Source organism: Nansenia antarctica (genome assembly GCF_963989245.1).
Source record: "Nansenia antarctica genome assembly, chromosome: 3".
Classification (NCBI taxonomy): domain Eukaryota; kingdom Metazoa; phylum Chordata; class Actinopteri; order Argentiniformes; family Microstomatidae; genus Nansenia; species Nansenia antarctica.
The window spans coordinates 61,903,418-61,928,417 of NC_137688.1; the positions used below are offsets into that span (position 1 = coordinate 61,903,418).

Here is a 25,000-nt window from a genome sequence, read left to right on the forward strand (position 1 = left end):
CTGGTGTAAATGGTTTACTGGTGTAAATGGTTTCTGTTGTAAATGGTTTACTGGTGTACATGGTTTCTGTTGTAAATGGTTTACTGGTGTACATGGTTTACTGTTGTAAATGGTTTACTGGTGTAAATGGTTTACTGGTGTACATGGTTTGCTGGTGTAAATGGTTTACTGGTGTAAATGGTTTGCTGGTGTAAATGGTTTACTGGTGTAAATGGTTTACTGGTGTAAATGGTTTCTGTTGTAAATGGTTTACTGGTGTAAATGGTGTTTACTGGTGTAAATGGTTTACTGGTGTAAATGGTTTACTGGTGTAAATGGTTTCTGTTGTAAATGGTTTACTGGTGTACATGGTTTACTGTTGTAAATGGTTTACTGGTGTAAATGGTGTTTGCTGGTGTAAATGGTGTTTGCTGGTGTAGAGGTGTTCTGGTGTCAGCATGGTGGAGGGAGGTGTTCTGGTGTCAGCATGGTGGAGGGAGGTGTTCTGGTGTCAGCATGGTGGAGGGAGGTGTTCTGGTGTCAGCATGGTGGAGGGAGGTGTTCTGGTCTCAGCATGGTGGAGGGAGGTGTTCTGGATAAACTGACCTGCCACTGACCTTTCTCTCATAAGAATGACAACATTCCTCCTTCTGTTCCGAGCGTCACAAAGTGCTTGTCAAGAGGGTGAGTGAGAGGTTGAGTGAGAGGGTGGGTGAGTGAGAGAGTGAGAGGGTGAGTGAGAGAGTGAGAGGTTGAGTGAGAGGGTGGGTGAGTGAGAGTGAGAGAGTAAGAGTGAGAGAGTGACTATGTTTACATGCACACCATATTCCGATTAAGGTCAATATTCTGGTTAATGTAATATTCCAAATAAGGTGTTTATATGCGCTGTCGCAACTGGAATATTCCGTTTGCATTAATTGGCAAACGAATCTCTGGCCACATGGAACCGCGTATTCAGGTACACTGAGCATGCACGTACTGGTAGACCCAGAAAAGGGTTCAAATATAACTGAGACAGTAGCGTAAACTAATAGAAATTCATTAATTTTCCTTCATTCGGTAGTATTAGACCCAGAAAAGGGTTCAAATATAACTGAGACAGTAGCGTAAACTAATAGAAATTCATTAATTTTCCTTCATTCGGTAGTATTGTCAACTCCAGATCAATCTCCTCTCCACTTACATTACGTCTGCATCCAAGATATAGATACGTTATTCATCTGTGGAAAGATGGTCTCATTGTAAAGTTACCAAAGAAGGGAGACCTTGCCAAGTGTGGAAACTGGAGAGGACTCACCTTGATGTCAATACCAGCAAAGCTTCTAGGAAGATGTATTGTAAGAAGACTGAGAGATGGAGTGGATGAAAGGCTTAGGAAGGAGCAAGCTGGCTTTAGGAAGAACAGAGGCACAGCAGAACAGATATTTATCCTCCGCAATATCATAGAGCAATCACTTGAATGGAATTCTAGCCTCTACCTCATTTTTGTAGATTATGAGAAAGCCTTTGACTCTATTAGCAAGGTGGCAGTACTGCATGGCAGCAGGAAGTCTCAGTGGTTTGAGGTAAAGTCAGGTGTGAAGCAAGGCTGCGTGATGTCAGGCTTTTTGTTCCTACTAGTTGTAGACTGGATAATGAGGAGAACACTGAGTGGAGGAAAGACAGGGATCAGGTGGCAAATGATGAACATGTTAGAAGATCTAGATTATGCAGATGATATAGTATTGTTAGCAGAATCATGGAGTTATGCACAACAAAAGCTTGACCGTCTGAATGAATATGGTCTACAAACAGGGCTAAGGATCAATGCAAACAAAACGGAATCGATGAGGATGAACGCCAAGAAAAGCACAGCCTTCACAGTGTATGAGAAAGATCTCAAGGACGTCAACACCTTCACATATCTCGGTGCAACAATGACAACGTCAGGTGGTGCTTCTGAAGACATGAAGATTCGTATAGGAAAAGCAAGGAACGCCTACCATCGTTTAAAGAAGTTGTGGAACAGCAGTCAGTATCGGAGGAAGACCAAGATGAAAATCTTTCAGTCAAATGTAATCTCAGTGTTGTTATATGGTTGTGAGACATGGAAGATGACAGCGGCTGACGAACAGTGCCTAGACACATTTGTCCACAAATGCCTAAGAAGGATGCTGAAAATATTCTGGCCTACACGGGTGTCAAACGAAGAAGTGAGAAAACTTGCTGGTATAGAGATGGTAAGCACGCAGATCAGAAAGAGAAGATGGAAGTACATCGGCCACGTGTTGAGGAAAAGCCCGGATGACCATCAACGCATAGCCCTCAGATGGACCCCTGATGGACGAAGAAAAAGGGGACGCCCCAAAGAAACCTGGAGAAGAACCGTCGAGAGGGAGCGTGACATGCTGGGTCTATGATCCTGGGAGGCGGCGGCTGCTGTGGCGAGGGACAGAGACCGGTGGCGTAAACTCGTTGGAGGCCCTACTCTTCACACCCGAAGAAAAAGGACCTAAGTCAAGTCATTCATCTGTGTAAATATAGGTTGTATAAAAAGAGCTGATACATAATAAACGTTAAGATAAAAAAGTTGAAGTGCCTCTTGCTAAGATAAATAATATCACAGCACTGGTTTATCAAGTGTAATGTGGCTTGCTAGGCTGTCCCTAACAACAACAAAAGCTAGGATTCCCTGCGAATCGAGCATGCGCAGACGTAACTGAATATTCAGAAAAAGGTCATTTTCCGATTAAGGTGTTTACATGTCACAATATTCCGATTCGAACAGGCATATGCCAGGGGTCTTATTCTGAATATTCTCCAATCGGAATATGGATTAATCGGTTTCTGCACGTGTTTGCATGACTCTTGCCCAACCGGAATATTGAGCATATTCCGATTAATACAGGAATATGGTGTGCATGTTAACATAGTCAGTGAGAGAGTGAGAGTGAGAGAGAGAGGGTGAGAGTGAGAGTGAGAGTGAGAGTGAGAGACACAGGCAGTGTGTAGAGTGTGTGTGTGTGTGTTTCTGTGGGTCTGTCTGACGTCACGCGTGACGTTTCGCAATTTCCGGGTCCAAATAAAAACTTCCCCGCACCAGAGTACCAGTGTACTAAAGCGGTAGAATGACAGTTCAATCGTTTTTTAGACTCAGATCTATTCATACAAGGGACACAGCACTTTCCCGTTTTTCCCATATTGTTAGTGTCTTTGAGCCTCGGAAAAGCGCTATACAAATATAATTTATTATTATTATTACAGCGGCATAAGAGAAGAGAGCGCCTCAGCCAACGTTGGACCCGGAAACACGTCACGACTTAACAACCGAATAGGAGGGTGTATGAGTGTAATAGGAGGGTAATAGGAGGTGGTAGGAGGGTAATAGGTAGGGTGGTAGGAGGGTAATAGGAGGGTGTATGAGGGTAATAGGAGGGTGTATGAGGGTAATAGGAGGGTGTATGAGGGTAATAGGAGGGTGTAGGAGGGTAATAGGAGGGTGTAGGAGGGTAATAGGAGGGTAATAGGAGGGTGTAGGAGGGTAATAGGGGGTGTATGAGGGTAATAGGAGGGTGTAGGAGGGTAATAGGAGGGTAATAGGAGGGTGTAGGAGGGTAATAGGGGGTGTATGAGGGTAATAGGAGGGTAATAGGAGGGTGTATGAGGGTAATAGGAGGGTGTAGGAGGGTAATAGGAGGGTGTAGGAGGGTAATAGGGGGTGTAGGAGGGTAATAGGAGGGTAATAGGAGGGTGTAGGAGGGTAATAGGGGGGTGTAGGAGGGTAATAGGAGGGTAATAGGAGGGTAATAGGAGGTGGTAGGAGGGTAATAGGAGGGTGTAGGAGGGTAATAGGAGGGTAATAGGAGGGTGTATGAGGGTAATAGGAGGGTGTATGAGGGTAATAGGGGGTGTATGAGGGTAATAGGGGGTGTAGGAGGGTAATAGGAGGGCGTATGAGGGTAATAGGAGGGTAATAGGAGGGTGTATGAGGGTAATAGGAGGGTAATAGGGGGTGTATGAGGGTAATAGGGGGTGTATGAGGGTAATAGGGGGGTGTATGAGGGTAATAGGGGGGTGTATGAGGGTAATAGGGGGGTGTATGAGGGTAATAGGAGGGTGTAGGAGGGTAATAGGAGGGTGTAGGAGGGTAATAGGAGGGCGTATGAGGGTAATAGGAGGGCGTATGAGGGTAATAGGAGGGTGTAGGAGGGTAATAGGAGGGTGTATGAGGGTAATAGGAGGGTGGTAGGAGGGTAATAGGAGGGTAATAGGAGGGTGTATAAGGGGGTGTAGGAGGGTAATAGGAGGGTGTATGAGGGTAATAGGAGGGTGTAGGAGGGTAATAGGAGGGTGTATGAGGGTAATAGGAGGGTGGTAGGAGGGTAATAGGAGGGTGTAGGAGGGTAATAGGAGGGTGTATGAGGGTAATAGGAGGGTGTATGAGGGTAATAGGAGGGTGGTAGGAGGGTAATAGGAGGGTGTAGGAGGGTAATAGGAGGGTGTATGAGGGTAATAGGAGGGTGTATGAGGGTAATAGGAGGGTGTATGAGGGTAATAGGAGGGTGTATGAGGGTAATAGGAGGGTGTATGAGGGTAATAGGAGGGCGTATGAGGGTAATAGGAGGGTGTATGAGGGTAATAGGAGGGCGTATGAGGGTAATAGGAGGGTGTATGAGGGTAATAGGAGGGTAATAGGAGGGTGTATGAGGGTAATAGGAGGGTAATAGGAGGGTGTATGAGGGTAATAGGAGGGTGTAGGAGGGTAATAGGAGGGTGTATGAGGGTAATAGGAGGGTGATAGGAGGGTAGCAGGAGGGTGTATGAGGGTAATAGGAGGGTGTATGAGGGTAATAGGAGGGTGTATGAGGGTAATAGGAGGGTGTATGAGGGTAATAGGAGGTGGTAGGAGGGTAATAGGAGGGTGTATGAGGGTAATAGGAGGGTGTATGAGGGTAATAGGGTGGTGTAGGAGGGTAATAGGAGGGTGTAGGAGGGTAATAGGAGGGTAATAGGAGGGTGTAGGAGGGTAATAGGGGGGTGTATGAGGGTAATAGGGGGGTGTATAAGGGTAATAGGTAGGGAGGTAGGAGCTGTTTAAGAATATTACATCTGTCTCTCTCACAGTAAAGAGAAGGGAACAACATGGGCGGTTCTGACAGTGTATGTTTAACCCTTCATTTGACCTTGACAGTCAGAATGGTTATCAGAAACCTAACCTCTGATAGTTATTGCTCTGGATGTATTTGTTTAACATTTGTTTGGGGAGCAATTTCATATAAACCACCTCATTGTGTGAAGTATACTTTAAATAAAGCCGTTTCTTGTGTTTACCATGGTTACCATGCCACCCAAACACTGGAACTGTCACATTTCTCCCAGGTTTAATGTTCCAGGATTACAGAGGATTGTGGGAGCTGATCCTGTTAAAACACTGAGCCAGAGCGTCAAAACTGGGAGGCAGAGGGGTGTGTGTGCGTGCGTGTGTGTGTGTGTGTTTAGTTTGATTAAATCAAAGTTTATTCATGAGATGAGGGCCTCCTGACGCAGCTCGTCGACAGGCCCAGGTTCGACTACGCTGTTCATACTGATAGAACGCTGTATTGACGGTTGTTTGTTCCTTGTCCCCTCAGCACACTCCACCTCCACCCCGGGGCCTGGTCTGGAGGAGGAGGGCCCCCTGACGCAGCTCGTCCACAGGCCCCGGCGGCGGGACAAACGCTGCTCCTGTGAGAACCTGAAGGATAAAGAGTGTGTGTACTTCTGCCACATCGGCATCGTCTGGGTGAACACCCCCGGGTGAGTGGGCTTGAGCTCAGGAGGCTAACACAGTCTCTCTGGAGGCTAACACAGTCTCTCTGGAGGCTAACACAGTCTAACACAGTCTAACACAGTCTCTCTGGAGGCTAACACAGTCTAACACAGTCTAACACAGTCTCTCTGGAGGCTAACACAGTCTAACACAGTCTAACACAGTCTAACACAGTCTAACACAGTCTCCAGGATGTAACGTACCAGGATGATAAAGATAAAGTCTGACTGCAGAGTGAAGACAGGACAAGTACAACAAGTAATAAAACTAGTAGTAGGCCTAATTAGTTTAAATAGTTAAAATGTAATACTACTACTACTAATAATAATAATCTAGATGAATCTAGGAGCAGGATTATTACCGTATTGACCCGAATATAAGACGACCCTGATTATAAAACGACCCCCCTTTTTCAATAATCATTTTTGGTAAAATACTTTTTTTGAAGACCAAATCAAGAAGACCAAATCAAGAAAATAATTTGATTTGTATTCACATTGAATGAAACAATGTAGGTTATTTTTATCATCTTGGGGTATGGGCATACAATCGTCACGTATTCACAGACCCTCCTGTCAATCACCTGGAAGAGGCCGCTTTGCGGACGGCGATACGCTTTTCTCCGACTGGTACCATTCTTCAGCCGATCTTTTTGTGCTCGTCAACTTCTAACATTACACTCTGTTGGCATCGTAACTCCGCCTCTGTTGTTTGTTAATTTGACCAATTTAAGAGCCACTTTTTTCGAGCTGGTCCGAGTGTGTCTCCACGGTGTATCTCCGCGGGTGTGTGTGTGAGTGTGTCTCCATCTCTCCAGGCACCCGTCACTAGGGTGTGTGTGAGAGGGAGAAACAGAAACACGGTGGCTCGCGTGGGTAACAGTCTTTTGGCGCCATGCGTTGTTGTGACTTAATATTGACGTGTAAAAGTCTAGGGCGAATATAAGACGATGCAGCTTTGATTGATTGATTGAAAACTTTATTAGAAGATTTGCAGAAGTAGGTACATGAAAGTACATATTACATACAAGGTCAACTAAAAGGATAAAAACCCAAGAAAGCCACTGGCTTATTTCAATTGGGGTCCTTGATTTTCAATTCATCGTTACATGTAAGACAGACAGGAAAAAAAACTAGTACTATCTACAAGATAATACAGACAAATAACTATTACTATCTACAAGATAAAAATACATCCATCATGGGAAGAACAATACTAGATATACAATACAACAAAACATCAGGTATGTACAGCGGGTAGGACAGGTGGGGACATACACCACAGGTGGGGGCGGGGGACAAAACACAAAGTATGTACAGTGGGTCTTTTAATCTGATTTTTGATTTAGAGGGTCCAGTTACGGATTGCAGCCTCCTGTAAATGTTTTTTGAGAGTGGTTTTGAAGGTGGGCAGTGTTTTGCACTCCTTTAAGATTATAGGAAGGGCGTTCCACATTTTTACTGCATAGTTTGCAAACGAGTTTAACCCCTTGTTTGTGGTGCAACGCGGTTGAACGTGGTTCGTGGAGCTTCCTCTGGTGTTGTATGTGTGGACGTTGTTCACTTTTTGGAAGTATGTTGACAGGTACTTGGGTGTCTTTGTGGTGTAGCGTATCTTGAAGACCAGGCCCAGTGCAAGCTGCTGCACTCTGTCAACTACTCGTAGCCAATCAAGGCTCAAAAAATGAGCAGCGGTTAGATGTGTCCTAGGGTTGAGGCCTAGCAGAAGCCTAACCAGTTTATTTTGGGCTGTCTGGAGTCTTGTTTTATGGGCCTTTGTGGTTCTATAGTACCATGATGTTACGGCATAGTCGAAGTGACATTGAATGAGAGCTCCTGATAGGGTCCTCAGTGTGTTTTTACTGACAAGTGAGGATATCCTGTACAAGAATCTAGTTCTGTGGTTCACTTTTTTGATTACTTTTGCTGCCATTTTATCTCCGGAAAGATTTGCCTCTAAGATGGAGCCCAGGTATGTAATATCCTCTTTTCTTGTGATATTAATGTTACCCACTTTTATTTTAAAATGTTCAGCCTTTCTGAGTTTAGATGGGGATCCGTATAGGATGGTTTCAGTTTTACCTAGGTGTATTGATAGTTTATTGTCAGCTAGCCAGATGCAGATTCTACTCAGTTCAGTGCTTAGCGCTTTTTCCACCTGCAATATGTCCCTGTCAGAGACCAGCAGAGCCGAGTCATCCGCGAACAGGAACAAATTGCAATCACATGCTGATGACATGTCATTCACATATATTAGGAACAGTAAAGGTCCCAATATGCTTCCTTGTGGAACGCCGCAGCTTTTTCTGACTTTTTTCCGGGGAAAAAACCCTGTCTTATATTCGGGTCAATACGGTATTAGCAGCAGTGAGTCAACAGTGAGTGTAGTTATCAGCATTCACTGGAGCCCCAGAAGGTACCGTGACATCAGAATGCCCTGTACCGTGTCATCAGAATGCCCTGTACCGTGTCATCAGAATGCCCTGTACCGTGACATCAGAATGCCCTGTACCGTGACATCAGAATGCCCTGTACCGTGACATCAGAATGCCCTGTACCGTGACATCAGAATGCCCTGTACCGTGTCATCAGAATGCCCTGTACCGTGTCATCAGAATGCGCTGTACCGTGTCATCAGAATGCCCTGTACCGTGTCATCAGAATGCCCTGTACCGTGTCATCAGAATGCGCTGTACCGTGTCATCAGAATGCCCTGTACCGTGTCATCAGAATGCGCTGTACCGTGTCATCAGAATGCCCTGTACCGTGACATCAGAATGCCCTGTACCGTGACATCAGAATGCCCTGTACCGTGACATCAGAATGCCCTGTACCGTGACATCAGAATGCCCTGTACCGTGACATCAGAATGCCCTGTACCGTGACATCAGAATGCCCTGTACCGTGACATCAGAATGCCCTGTACCGTGTCATCAGAATGCCCTGTACCGTGTCATCAGAATGCGCTGTACCGTGTCATCAGAATGCCCTGTACCGTGTCATCAGAATGCCCTGTACCGTGTCATCAGAATGCGCTGTACCGTGTCATCAGAATGCCCTGTACCGTGTCATCAGAATGCCCTGTACCGTGACATCAGAATGCCCTGTACCGTGTCATCAGAATGCCCTGTACCGTGACATCAGAATGCCCTGTACCGTGTCATCAGAATGTCCTGTACCGTGTTGTGTTGTGCAAGATATGTTTACCCTGCAAGAACAATGGCTGACATGCTGGCAGTGTTTGCAGTAGCACTGATCAATAAACGGTGAAGAGGCCGAGCTAGGAAACATACGATATGGAGCCATTTTTTACTTGAGTATGTAGACTATCTAGCTAGCTAACTTGCCTCCCATTTGCAACTCAAATGCATTAGCTGTCAAGGCTAACGTGCACACACACACACACACACACACACACACACACACACACACACACACACACACACACGCACACACACACACACACACACACACACACACACACACACACACACACACACACTAGACAAAAACATAAAAACACACCACTGCACTCATATTCAGACTCCATTGTCATGACAGACCTAAAAGTTGAATAAAGCCAGCTCCCATATAACAACAACAAGGGATTATCTATTGGCTACGGAGGAGTCAGTTTCATGTCACTCACAAAGATGTAGCCTTTCCTAGGTGAGAGTTTCAAGAATCTTGCCTACCTGTCTCCAAATGTCTAGCTAACTTTTCATCTTTCTCAGCAAAATAATAATAATAATAATAATAATAATAATATTAATAATAATAATTATAACAACTTTTTATTTGTATAGCACTTTTCCTGCAAGCGTTGCAGCTCAAAGTGCTTTAATCATTATATAATCCTAATTTAATTATTTATCATTTAAAGACAATATTACAATGATATATATTAAAAGGCAATATTAAAAAGATATTCATAATTTAAAATTATTCTTAATTAAACATTATTAAAAATTATTATTATTATTATTATTATAAAAAAACATAGTTGCTACGATTAGAAGAGTTTGCACTCTCATCGTTACCACAAAATGCTAATTCCTGTTTGGCTCGGAAACGGGTCGTATTAATAAGGTCCACTCCGCCTCGCAACAGTTCATGTTGAACATGTTCCTCTGAGCCTAGGCAGCTGGGAGCAGTTCTCTGTGTGGTCTTGTTAACATGTCCCAGGCATGAGACTGGCTATGAGCCATGAGAATGGAGGGCAAGGTGGCTTTGAGCCGTAATGGAGGACAGACTGGGTTTGGTTGGCTTTGAGCCGTAATGGAGGACAGACTGGGTTTGGTTGGCTGGGGCAGGTCTCCCAGCAAGGTAAGGAAATGACAACCTTGAGGACATCACTGTGATGGTGTGGATGCTGGGTGTATGGTGTGTGTGTGTGTGTGTGTGTGTGTGTGTGTGTGTGGATTAGATGGTGTGTGGATGTGGTTTGTGTGTGTGTGTGTGTGTGTGTGTGTATGTGGATTAGATGGTGTGTGGATATGGTTTGTGTGTGTGTGTGTGTGTGTGTGTGTGTGTGTGTGTGTGTGTGGAGAAGATGGTGTGTGTATGGTGATTTGTAGACCTCCCCTGGGCTCTCATAGGGCTTTCACACCGCCAAGGAACCTCGTTCCCGAACCTAGTCTGGAACCGGTCGGCGCTCAGACCCAAAATAAATTGGCTTGGAGCCTGAAAAGTTGCTTCACAGCTGGAACCATAAAATAGAACCGTGATGTCGTCAGTGGGTGTGTCATATTCTAGGCTGCGAAGACCAGCAAGATGGAAGGAGACAAAATGTAATCTAATCTAAATCTAATCATTAGTGATTTTAAAAATTATAAAAAGTTTCTTCATTCTCTCTATCTCCCTCACATGCCCAGCAAATAAACACACACGCAAAAATGCGCAAACGTGAACTTCGTAAGCCATTTCTACACTATTAACGGAGCAGGTGGTTAGTAAGAGAACGTGTTTATTTCAGATACTGTAGTAGAAGATATTATCCTCATTTCCGGTGAAGTAGCCACCATCTTGTTGTGACATTTTTGTTTCTCCCGCCCCTTCATCACCCAGCGTTGACGACGCTGATGGTTCTGGTTACACTGGTATTAAACTGTTCTTCTTCTGTGTTTAAGTATTAAACTGTTCTTCTTCTGTGTTTAAGTATTAAACTGTTCTTCTTCTCTGTTTCCAGTCAGATCGTACCGTACGGCGTGGGCCCCTTCCCCGGGAGGCTGAGAAGGGAGGCTGACCTCTACCCAGCGAGGCTGAGAAGGGAGGCTGGCCTCTACCCAACGAGGCTGAGAAGGGAGGCTGGCCTCTACCCAGCGAGGCTGAGAAGGGAGGCTGGCCGCTGCCACTGCGCTGAGGGGGGTGACGCTCCCTGCCTCCACTTCTGCTCTGCCTCGCAAACGCAGAAGGGGTGAGTGTACAGCAGGGCAGGCTGGGGGAGGTAGAACACCAGGGGAGGCTGGGGGAGGTAGAACACCAGGGGAGGCTGGGGGAGGTAGAACACCAGGGGAGGCTGGGGGAGGTAGAACACATGGGGAGGCTGGGGGAGGTAGAACACCAGGGGAGGCTGGGGGAGGTAGAACACCAGGGGAGGCAGAACACCAGGGGAGGCTGGGGTAGGTAGAACACTAGGGGAGACTGGGGGAGGTAGAACACTAGGGGAGACTGGGGGAGGTAGAACACCAGGGGAGGCTAGGGGAGGTAGAACACCAGGGGGAGCTGGGGGAGGTAGAACACCAGGGGAGGCTGGGGGAGGTAGAACGCCAGGAAAGGCTGGGGGAGGTAAAACACCAGGGGAGGCTGGGGGAGGTAGAACACCAGGTGAAGCTGGGGAGATGGAGGAATAGAAATAGAAATTGTCCAATCACAGCAAAAGTCACGACAGGCAGAAAACAAAAAAATATCATTTTTAAAAACTCGCTAATATCTGATGGTGAAAAGCTTCTAGACAAAATATTCTTGCATCTTTTCTACCTCTACCAGCCTCCCCTGGTGTACACAAATTCAGACGCTACCCAAGATTATAAAGACTTCAATGTACCGTATTAAATATCGGGGAGGGGTTAATATTGGCACTGAGGAGAGAGATGGATGGAATATTGATATTGCTTCTATTTCCACAGAGGTGAAGGGTCATGGATGAGGAGGGTCGCTGCCAAGGTCAGGAAGAGATACAAGGCTGAGGCCCCTCCCACGTCCCGCCCCCCACACACCTGATTGGACAGGAGGGATGTTTTATCTCTTCTGTGATTGGTGCAGAAGGGGTGTCACACTGGGCTGTGGTCCGCGTTCTATCAGCTCATTGACAACGACGACGGCTGTTACCATGGTGACGCCTACAGCTCAACAACAACAACACGTCAGTCCGTCAGCCTGCGACAGGGAGGCTTGTGTTCGCTAAGACTGGATCCATGTTTATAGCTGATCATTCTGTCTCTGTGTGTTGTAATATTTTGTACATTGTTCATTTCCGGGTTCGCTTCACAACACTTTCAATACGTCCTCCGTTCAAATGCAGCAGCGTCACGTAACGTGATCGTGTTTCGTGGCGTCTAGTGTTTTGGTCCGCATGTCGGCATCCGATTTAATGTTCGGACTTTCTTTAGAAAAATGTGAATATATTTCTGCGTTGTTGAAAATCAACGACACATCGCTAGTCAACTAACACAGCTTGTTTTGTGGGGGGGACGGGGTCTGATCTGATAAATGACATCAATTCGTAAAAAAAATATATATAATCACACACACACACACACACACACACACACACACACAGTCTCAGCGTCAAAGGATATGGTCTTCTCCCACGTCGACCAGTCTGTAGCCACTTCGAGATGTGAATGATCAATTCAAATAATCTGTCCTCTTCTGTGTAGCGAGCATCTGAATCAATAGCTCCAGTCAGCCCGTGTCGTTGGAATCAGAACGTTGTTTGTTGTAGCGGGAATATCAAAATGTTACCCGGATACAGCAATGCTATTATTTTCTGATTGGCTGTTCGGTAGCTATATTTTTTTATTTGATTAGCTGGTGCGAACTCTAGGGGAACCAGAGGGAACTCACTTGATTCTCTACCTGTTCTATTTTTAAAAATAGCGGCGCAACTTGGTGGGCGCCCCTGGTAATTTCTCTGCGTGAGAAATACAAGGTGTGGCGTGTGAGCGTGTGAACGGGTTGAAATGCGTGTGCCTCACGCCCAATGTGTGAGACTTGAGAGCCCTGGTATAGGTAGCAGTGGGGATTACTCACCCAATCCATTGCGTTGCAGTATTTTTCCTTGACTAGCGAGTTTGTGTTGTGATTTTCAACAACTTTGACATGACGTTTCCGTGTTTCAAAATAAAAGTCTGAACATTATTGATTGGTTGCCGACATGCGGACCAAAACATTAGAAGGTTTTAAATTATTGACTCTGACTACACACACACACACACACACACACACACACACACACACACCACTGACTCTTAACTACACACACACACACACACACACACACACACACCACATTACTACTAATCTATTGACGCTGCTGAAATAGAGGCATCTGAATGGGAGACATTACATGACACCAGACAATAATATAATTCACTGTATATAGATAGAATTCACTTTTGATATATTTTAGTTCATGTTAAGAATTGTAATATTATATTTGTTGTGAGTTCCCATTATGTTCTGGATTCAACATTAGAGCTGGTATTCAACATTAGGGCTGGTATTCAACATTAGAGCTGGTATTCAACATTAGAGCTGGTATTCAACATTAGAGCTGGTATTCAACATTAGAGCTGGTATTCAACATTAGAGCTGGTATTTAACATTAGGGCTGGTATTCAACATTAGGGCTGGTATTCAACATTAGAGCTGGTATTCAACATTAGTGCTGGTATTCAAGCAAACCTACAGCAGCCTACATACCGTAGATATCGCTACGTAGAAATGCCTCCTTAGTACAGGGTACAAAGCTAGTCTATTTTGACAATATCTCGTACAACTAACTATTACAGGCTGATTTACAGTCTTATTCCAAAGTGTAAGTGTACTGCATCAAATCATCTGAATGTTTATTTTGTTTGAGAGATGAGATGAAGACATTAAACAATTAAACATGTTTACCGTCATTGTGGTCTTTTTCTAAAGTTCCTGCATAGATGATAGAAGCACAGATATCAGAGACAGAGAAACCACGATCCACCTGACTCCCTCCACCCTCCACCCTGACTCCCTCCACCCTCCACCATGACACCCTCTACCCTGACACCCTCCAACCTCCACCCTGACACCTTCCACCTTCCACCCTCCACACTGACACCCTCCACCCTGACACCTTCCACCCTGACACCCTCCACCGTGACACCCTCCACCCTGACACCCTCCACACTGACACCCTGACACCCTCCACCCTGACTCCCTCCACCCTCCACCATGACACCCTCTACCCTGACACCCTCCACCCTGACACCCTCCACCCTGACACCCTCCACACTGACACCTTCCACCCTCCACCCTGACTCCCTCCACCCTCCACACTGACAGCCACCACCCTGACACCCTCCACCCTCCACCCTGACACCCTCCACCCTGACACCCTCCACCCTGACACCCTCCACCCTGACACCCTCCACCCTGACAGCCACCACCCTGACACCCACCACCCTGACTCCCTCCACCCTTCACCCTGACTCCCTCCACCCTGACACCCTCCACCCTGACACCCTCCACCCTGACACCCTCCACCCTGACACCCTCCACCCTGACTCCCTCCACCCTGACACCCTCCACCCTGACACCCTCCACCCTGACTCCCTCCACCCTGACACCCTCCACCCTGACACCCTCCACCCTGACACCCTCCACCCTGACACCCTCCACCCTGACTCCCTCCACCCTGACACCCTCCACCCTGACACCCTCCACCCTGACTCCCTCCACCCTGACACCCTGACACCCTCCACCCTGACACCCTCCACCCTGACACCCTCCACCCTGACACCCTCCACACCCTCATGGCCTGTTCTGATGCTGATGTTCTGCCTCAGTGTGACATCACCAACAGACCAGATTCCTCCTCATGATTGTACAGTGTGACATCAACAGTTTCAACAAGTTTCATGTTTATTCTTACATCCCATTATATAGGTATAAGAGAGTCAAATTCTTAGGCTTCAGTTCCTCGACATTGCAGGAACAAGAGAAATAAAGTGGTGGTAGTTCTAAAATATATATTTTAAATAAGGCAAGAAGAGTGGCTATAATTATAACTATATATTATATATAAACTACTATTATTATTTTTTTGAAAATCTGAGCAATACAATAGTGGAAGTAATACAAATAATAGAACTAGCATAAGTATTGCACTCGGTGGCAGTGGGTGGTAGAGGTAGTATTGAATACAGTGGGTGGTAGAGGTAGTATTGAATACAGTGACTGTGTGCTTAAGGTTACGCAGCCCGTGCACGTGGGGTGTACTCAGCCATATCCAATCACACGGAAACGCCATCGTCTCCCTTCCTCCTGTGATGCTCTTCTGTTTACCCATCAGCCTGTTCACCCATCAGTCTGTTTACCCATCAGCCCGTTCACCCATCAGTCTGTTCACCCATCAGTCTGTTCACCCATCAGTCTGTTTACCCATCAGTCTGTTCATCCATCAGTCTGTTTACCCATCAGTCTGTTTACCCATCAGCCCGTTCACCCATCAGTCTGTTTACCCATCAGTCCGACATTTAAAGTTGCATACAATTGATCACCACTGTATCAAATCCATACATGATATACCACTGTATCAAATACATACATGATATACCACTGTATCAAATACATATAGAAATGATATAGTTACCACTGTATCGAAAAACACATATAAATGATATACCACTGTATCAAAGACATATATAAATGATATACCACTGTATCAAAAACATATATAAATGATATACCACTGTATCAAAGACATATATAAATGATATGCCACTGTATCAAATACAAAAATATCAATGAAAACATCCCAACAGGCCAGACCAACACCGTGCCCCCGCTACAGCGCTCTACTCAGAGGGAGAGGAGGTTGTTCTCAGCTGTAACTCTCGTCCCACTGGGTCAGACGGGGTTGTGTGGTACAGACAGACTGCAGACAGACAGACGGGGTTGTGTGGTACAGACAGACTGCAGACAGACAGACGGGGTTGTGTGGTACAGACAGACTGCGGACAGACAGACGGGGTTGTGTGGTACAGACAGACTGCAGACAGACAGACTGCAGACAGACAGACGGGGTTGTGTGGTACAGACAGACTGCAGACAGACAGACGGGGTTGTGTGGTACAGACAGACTGCAGACAGACAGACGGGGTTGTGTGGTACAGACAGACTGCAGACAGACAGACGGGGTTGTGTGGTACAGACAGACTGCAGACAGACAGACGGGGTTGTGTGGTACAGACAGACTGCAGACAGACAGACGGGGTTGTGTGGTACAGACAGACTGCAGACAGACAGACGGGGTCGTGTGGTACAGACAGACTGCAGACAGACAGACGGGGTTGTGTGGTACAGACAGACTGCAGACAGACAGACGGGGTTGTGTGGTACAGACAGACTGCAGACAGACAGACGGGGTTGTGTGGTACAGACAGACTGCAGACAGACAGACGGGCTTGTGTGGTACAGACAGACTGCAGACAGACAGACGGGGTTGTGTGGTACAGACAGACTGCAGACAGACAGACAGACAGACGGGGTTGTGTGGTACAGACAGACTGCAGACAGACAGACAGACGGGGTTGTGTGGTACAGACAGACTGCAGACAGACAGACGGGGTTGTGTGGTACAGACAGACGGGCTTGTGTGGTACAGACAGACAGACAGACAGACAGACTGCAGACAGACAGACGGGGTTGTGTGGTACAGACAGACTGCAGACAGACAGACGGGGTTGTGTGGTACAGACAGACTGCAGACAGACAGACGGGGTTGTGTGGTACAGACAGACTGCAGACAGACAGACGGGGTTGTGTGGTACAGACAGACTGCAGACAGACAGACGGGGTTGTGTGGTACAGACAGACTGCAGACAGACAGACTGCAGACAGACAGACGGGGTTGTGTGGTACAGACAGACTGCAGACAGACAGACGGGGTTGTGTGGTACAGACAGACTGCAGACAGACAGACGGGCTTGTGTGGTACAGACAGACTGCAGACAGACAGACGGGGTTGTGTGGTACAGACAGACTGCAGACAGACAGACGGGGTTGTGTGGTACAGACAGACTGCAGACAGACAGACGGGGTTGTGTGGTACAGACAGACTGCAGACAGACAGACGGGGTTGTGTGGTACAGACAGACTGCAGACAGACAGACGGGGTTGTGTGGTACAGACAGACTGCAGACAGACAGACGGGGTTGTGTGGTACAGACAGACTGCAGACAGACAGACGGGGTTGTGTGGTACAGACAGACTGCAGACAGACAGACGGGGTTGTGTGGTACAGACAGACTGCAGACAGACAGACGGGGTCGTGTGGTACAGACAGACTGCAGACAGACAGACGGGGTTGTGTGGTACAGACAGACTGCAGACAGACAGACGGGGTTGTGTGGTACAGACAGACTGCAGACAGACAGACGGGGTCGTGTGGTACAGACAGACTGCAGACAGACAGACGGGGTTGTGTGGTACAGACAGACTGCAGACAGACAGACGGGGCTGTGTGGTACAGACAGACTGCAGACAGACAGACGGGGTTGTGTGGTACAGACAGACTGCAGACAGACAGACGGGGTTGTGTGGTACAGACAGACTGCAGACAGACAGACGGGGTTGTGTGGTACAGACAGACAGACAGACGGGGTTGTGTGGTACAGACAGACTGCAGACAGACAGACGGGGTTGTGTGGTACAGACAGACTGCAGACAGACAGACGGGGTTGTGTGGTACAGACAGACTGCAGACAGACAGACGGGGTTGTGTGGTACAGACAGACTGCAGACAGACAGACAGGGTTGTGTGGTACAGACAGACTGCAGACAGACAGACGGGGTTGTGTGGTACAGACAGACTGCAGACAGACAGACGGGGTTGTGTGGTACAGACAGACTGCAGACAGACAGACGGGGTTGTGTGGTACAGACAGACTGCAGACAGACAGACGGGGTTGTGTGGTACAGACAGACTGCAGACAGACAGACGGGGTCGTGTGGTACAGACAGACTGCAGACAGACAGACGGGGTCGTGTGGTACAGACAGACTGCAGACAGACAGACGGGGTTGTGTGGTACAGACAGACTGCAGACAGACAGACGGGGTTGTGTGGTACAGACAGACTGCAGACAGTCAGACGGGGTTGTGTGGTACAGACAGACTGCAGACAGACAGACGGGCTTGTGTGGTACAGACAGACTGCAGACAGACAGACGGGGTTGTGTGGTACAGACAGACTGCAGACAGACAGACGGGGTTGTGTGGGACAGACAGACTGCAGACAGACAGACGGGGTTGTGTGGTACAGACAGACTGCAGACAGACAGACGGGGTTGTGTGGTACAGACAGACTGCAGACAGACAGACGGGGTTGTGTGGTACAGACAGACTGCAGACAGACAGACGGGGTTGTGTGGTACAGACAGACTGCAGACAGTCAGACGGGGTTGTGTGGTACAGACAGACTGCAGACAGACAGACGGGCTTGTGTGGTACAGACAGACTGCAGACAGACAGACGGGGTTGTGTGGTACAGACAGACTGCAGACAGACAGACGGGGTTGTGTGGGACAGACAGACTGCAGACAGACAGACGGGGTTGTGTGGTACAGACAGACTGCAGACAGACAGACGGGGTTGTGTGGTACAGACAGACTGCAGACAGACAGACGGGGTTGTGTGGTACAGACAGACTGCAGACAGTCAGACGGGGTTGTGTGGTACAGACAGACTGCAGACAGACAGACGGGCTTGTGTGGTACAGACAGACTGCAGACAGACAGACGGGGTTGTGTGGTACAGACAGACTGCAGACAGACAGACGGGGTTGTGTGGGACAGACAGACTGCAGACAGACAGACGGGGTTGTGTGGTACAGACAGACTGCAGACAGACAGACGGGGTTGTGTGGGACAGACAGACAGACGGGGTTGTGTGGGACAGACAGACTGCAGACAGACAGACGGGGTTGTGTGGTACAGACAGACTGCTCAGACGGGGTTGTGTGGTACAGACAGACTGCAGACAGACAGACGGGCTTGTGTGGTACAGACAGACTGCAGACAGACAGACGGGGTTGTGTGGTACAGACAGACTGCTCAGCATTGTGTGGTACAGACAGACTGCTCAGCATGATGGTGTCATTCTGGACTCAGGTCTATGATGGGGGGAAGAACACACTCCTGAAGATTTGATTGGTCGAATCAATGTGTCTCAGTCCCTTACCACCCTGGTCCCTGGAGACACACAGACACACACAGAGACACACAGACACACACAGAGACACACATACACACACAGACACACACATACACACACACACACACACAGACACACACAAACAGACACACAGACACACACATACACACACAGACATACGCAGACACACACATACATACATACACAGACACACAGACACACACATTCACATAGACAAATACAGACACACACACACACACACAGACACACACAGAGACACACAGACACAGACATACGCAGACGCACTCATACATACACAGACACACAGACACACACATACAGACACATACAGACACACACACACACAGACTCACACATACATACACACACACAGACACACACACACACACACACACACAGACACACACACACACACACACACACACACAGAGACACACACACACACACACACACCCTGTGGTCTCTCCTTGGCTGATCCTGGGGTTCTTTCATCTGTTGATGACTTTGTTGACTCCAGAAGCTCTGCGCTCACCTACCACATCACAAAGAGAGCCAGACACACACACACACACGCACACACGCACACACGCACACCCTGTATTCTACTCACTGACTGTAGTCTACTACCCCCCCCCCGGAATGAATCTGAGATAATTGTTGTGGTGTCTTGTGAACTCTCTCTCTCCACATCATTGTGTGTGTGTGTGTGTGTGTGTGTGTATGTGTGTGTGTGTGATAAAGCCGTCTGAGGTAGTAGTAAGGGGGAGGGGGGGGGGAGATGATAAAAGCTGGCATCAAACGAGGCGGTGATTATGGTGCAGGATAACGATGCTAAATGCTTCCACAGCTCTCAACCTGCCATGTCAACTCTAACCTGTCAACTGCTGCTGCTGATGTTGATGTTTATGTTGTTGTTGATGTTGTTGTTGATGTTGATGTTGTTGTTGTTGAATGAATGAATGAATGGTCTTTATTGTCATTGCTATAGTACAGGTACCAAACAACGAAATTTGGAAGGGGTGGCTCCCCTGGTGCTAGGAAAGAAAAACAAGAAAAAAAACAAGAAGGGAAAGGAGCTGGTTTACATAAATAAAGGCTATGTACACTATCCACTATACTATACTGTACAGATAAAACGACTAGGGTTGTCATATTGCACATAGTGTTATTGCACATTAATTTAAAGTGTCGCAGTTTGCAGGCTTGAAATGTACACATTTGTGCCTCAGCACTACACCTGATTTTTCAATCCAGCAGCTGCCATCAATCCGTCCAGACTGTCCAGGGCCCAGAACCTAGGTCTTTGCTGTGTTCAGGGCCTGGATGGCCCTGGGCCCTATTCCATGAAGCTCGATAAAGGTCTAAGCCTCGATAAAGTTTTAAGCCTCGAAAATGTTAGCTTGCGTTCGGTGCCATCAATGTGGCTCAAATAATTCGCTGCTTGGTTGAGCTCCTTCTGAGTCAGATATAATTAGCCTGGTCCCGACCAGGCTAAAACACAGGCTATAGTCATCCGTGCGTCAAAAAAGGCTCACAGGCGGAAACTAAACCCTGAACGAAAGTTCCTCATGTGTCTTTTAGGAAATATTAGTTCCCACTTCACATGAGATAGATAGATTAGATAGTTTGACTGTGTGATAGATAGATAATTTGATATTTTGAAAGTGTGATCGATCGATAGATAGTTTGATTGTGTGATAGATAACTTGATATTTTGAAAGTGTGATAGATAGATAAAGAAAAGAGTGTAAAAAAAAAAAGAAGTAATTGTCTCAACTTGCATTGCCGTCATGACAGCGGTCTAGCTAGCGTAGTGGTTAAGGCTGTGGACTCGAGTTCCAAAGGTTGAGAGTTCGAGACTTGACTAAGTCATTCATTTTTTTTTTTTTTACATTTAACCGAAGATTTCATGCAAAGGTTTCAAACACCATTGTAATCGTGTCAGTTCTTGTAAATTAGCCTGCACCATAATTTTATAGCCTACAATACTTTTTTAGATGAGATTTTAGATTAGATTCAGACAACGAAATGCAGTAAAAAGTGCGCCTGAAGAGGGATTCGAACCACTGATATAAAATGTCGAATAAATCCTGTGGCAGCAGTCAATACCACTACGCCATTGTGGCGATATGATGGTTTGTAGCCTGCTGCGGATATCACCACAGTAGCAATATTCATTTATTAAAATATGAACATATAACAATAACTGGGGCTAGTATGACCTACGCATTTAATCGGTCAGCAATTTCTTGCCAAACCATTTCCCTCGCCTTGTTAATTGCGGCAGTATTGCACTATTTTACATCTTATTTTTCCGTCTTCATAAAAATCAATAATTCGGAATGCTGCGCAAATGTAGTACCCCTGCAGAGTGGAGTATCTTCATTTCGACAGATCGACACTTCAGGGCTTTTTATGTCTGCGTGCACGCGCCCATATCGAAGATTTGTAAGCCTGTCTTCTGTGAACACTGATGACACAAGGCTGATCCTCATTCGAGGAATCACCTGAGGCTTGAATACCAATCTCGAGGTCCCTGAGCGCCGCATTTAATTATAGCGCCGCTATATTAAGCCACCGTTAGTGAAACGGACCCCTGGGGTAGAAGCTGAGCTTCAGTCTGTTTGTCCTTGCGGCCATGGTCCTGTACCGCCTTTTCGAGGGCAGCCGGGCAAAGTGTTCGTACCCAGGGTGGGATGGGTCTCTGGAGATCTTGGAGGCCTTCCTGAGGCAGCGTGTGTTGTACAGCTCTTCCAGAGAGGGGAGGGGGGCGCCGGTTGATGTTGACGTTGATGTTGATGTTGATGTTGATGATGATGTTGTTGATGTTGCTGATGATGTTGTTGATGTTGTTGTTGATGTTGCTGATGATGTTGTTGATGTTGTTGTTGACGTTGTTGATGATGATGTTGATGTTGCTGATGTTGTTGTTGATGTTGTTGATGATGTTGTTGTTGATGATGTTGTTGATGATGATGTTGATGTTCCCCACATACTGTTGTTTCCCCAGTTTGTAAAATTACCTCAAATGACCCCCCTCCCCCCCACTCCCTTATCATTGTGGTTCTCCCTGCCTGCCTGCCCCCCCCCCCCCCCCCCCCCTCCCTCCTCCCATATCATTGTGGTTCTCCCCCCCCTCCCTCCCCCTCCTTTCCCCTACCTCAGAGGAAGTTCTACAGGAAACCTCTGGAAGGAATGACTGTGGCTTTCATCTAACCCACAGTCCCTCTCTCCTGTTCTCCCTCCCTCTCTCCTCCCCTCTTCCTCTCTTCTCCTCCTCTCCTCTCCTCTCCTCCTCTAGTGTAAACTTGTAGCTGTGTTCATGTCAGTTACTTAACAGTGTAGACAGGATGCGTCAGCAGTAAGTCTCTAGAGCCCTAACCCCCATAAAGGATGAGTCTAGAACCCTAACCCCCATAAAGGATGAGTCTAGAGCCCTAACCCCCATAAAGGATGAGACAGCATCTCGAACCCTAACCCCCATAAAGGATGAGTCTAGAACCCTAACCCCCATAAAGGATGAGTCTAGAACCCTAACCCCCATAAAGGATGAGTCTAGAACCCTAACCCCCATAAAGCATGAGTCTAGAACCCTAACCCCTATATTCACTCAGCATCAATCAGTTTATTTCTTTAGTAAATTCATATTGTAATTGAGTAAAGGAGAGGACAGACAGACATGCGGACGGACGGACAGACGGAAAGGCGGACCTACCATGACAAACATATTCATAAACTCAAAAACAAGTTTTTTCCATTTGAGTATTTTTTAATTCCCTTTATTGGTGAGACACAATTCATAATGGCGGTGTTGACAGACAGATTATCGGCACACGTTTGTGGAAAACAAATAACAGGCTTGGGAGAAGCCACGCAGGGCAGACCAGCTGGTACAGCCACACTGACAGAGCACAGGGAGTGACAGACAGACGAAAACATTTCCCAGACTATTCCTACTTCTTGTTTGTCAGAACTGAACAGAGTGACAGTTATAGAACCTTCGGCGGCAACCAATGAGAAAACACCAAACCAGGAAGAGAAGACGGCTACCATGACGACCATGTTGACAGTTGATGTGAGCGTTTACAGGTCCAGTATGTGTTACATTGTCATTGAAAGAAGGAGCACTGCAACATGGCGAGGTGTGTCTGGAGGGTTCTGTAGCAAACCAACTGCCTCTCTGGGTTTTTCCATTCCGTGCATTACAATGAGCCATCCTCTGATTTCTACCTCCGACAGCCTCCCCTGCTCTTCTGGTAGAAGCTAATCATACAGGTTGATTGTCTTACACAAAAGGTGTAAGGTGCTAACTAACCGTTAGCTAGCCTCTGTTAGCTAGCCTCTGTTAGTTAGCCTCTGTTAGTTAGCCTCTGATAGCTAGCCTCTGATAGCTAGCCTCTGATAGCTAGCCTCTGATAGCTAGCCTCTGATAGCTAGCCTCTGATAGCTAGCCTCAGATAGCTAGCCTCAGATAGCTAGCCTCTGATAGCTAGCCTCTGTTAGCTAGCCTCTGATAGCTAGCCTCTGGGTACTGAGGGGTAGGAGGCAGGGGTAAGAGACCCCACAACCCCAGGGTACTGAGGGTTAGGGTTAGGGTAGGAGGCAGGGTGAGATCTGTGGTGTTGAGGGGGAAATAGAGAAACAAGGCTTTATTATAGAAATAAATATACTATAAAGACGTAAGAAAACAGGATTGTTCTGACGCTTCAATAAAAACACGAAAGGAAAATGAGCTCTTACGGCAGCACGTAACACATATATTCAGGTTCTCGACGAGTGTGACAGGACGAGTGTGACAGGACGAGTGTGACAGGACTACCAGACCACAGACTGCTGTCTGTTAACACGACGAACACACAAGGCCAGTGTAGCTTATGTACGGCTTGTTATGCATTGCTACATTGTGAATCACTCTATATACGTAGCATTTATAGCATCATAGAATGCTTCGATGTGGAATGTTGGTTCTGTACATCCAATCAGATTCATGGTCCTCTGCAGACATGATCAATTCTATGTTGTTTTTTTATTACAACTTCACTTGGCGTTGTTGAGGAGCTAGCTCACCCGAAGCATTCCAGTACACCGTACGGCTGTTTATTTATGATGAATAAACCTTGATTTGGTTTCCTTCATACGTGCCATCGGTCTCATCGGTCTCATCTCATCTCATCTCTCTCATCTCTGAATTATCTTTATAATCTTTGGTCTGAACTGCCCAGTTTTGGTTGCCAAGTGGTTGTCGAGCTTTTCTCTGCGACGTTCTGAAACGGTCTTGTCTCGTCACAGATCTTTGGCCTGAACTGGTCTGAACTGGCTTGTACTGGCCTGAACTCATCTGAAAGGTTTTTTAGACGTCCTGGTGACCACAGATATGTACACGACACACAGCCAGTCTGCAGATGAACATCACAGTATGGGAATGCACACTCCCTTTATTTCTCTATGGCTTTTCTACACAACTATACATGGGAGGCTGGTGGAGGTAGAAATCGGAGGACCGTTCCGTTCCTCATTCCATCCCATGCGTCACACTGAGCCCCGCCCGTCCTCCGATTTCTACCTCCGCTGGCCTCCCTGGACACAGCTCTTCCACAGCGTCCTCATCTCAGTATCTCTCCTGGATCGGCTGAATAACTCAATATGTTACAGTATACACATAGCCCCGCCCCCTCCACCCCCCCTCTCCCTCCCCCGCTGCCCTGGGGAACCCTGGGATGGTGACAGCGGGGGGTTTCCTAGCGAGACTTCCAGGGGCTTGCGTGCAGCAGGAAGGGGCGGGGTTCTAGAACAGGTCC

General features: G+C 47.1%; 1 protein-coding gene across 1 annotated transcript in view; it reads left to right on the forward strand.

Moving 5' to 3' along the window:
• LOC308154251 (endothelin-1) overlaps positions 1 to 11,186 on the forward strand; it is a gene marked incomplete at both ends in the record, with an annotated part of 11,904 nt that extends 718 nt beyond the window's left edge. Inside the window, 2 exons of the mRNA XM_080527419.1 lie at positions 5,589 to 5,754; positions 10,955 to 11,186. Coding sequence (XP_080383545.1) covers positions 5,589 to 5,754; positions 10,955 to 11,186 — 398 coding nt within the window. The remainder of the gene's footprint in view (positions 1 to 5,588; positions 5,755 to 10,954) is intronic.
• Positions 11,187 to 25,000: the final 13,814 nt, after the last annotated feature.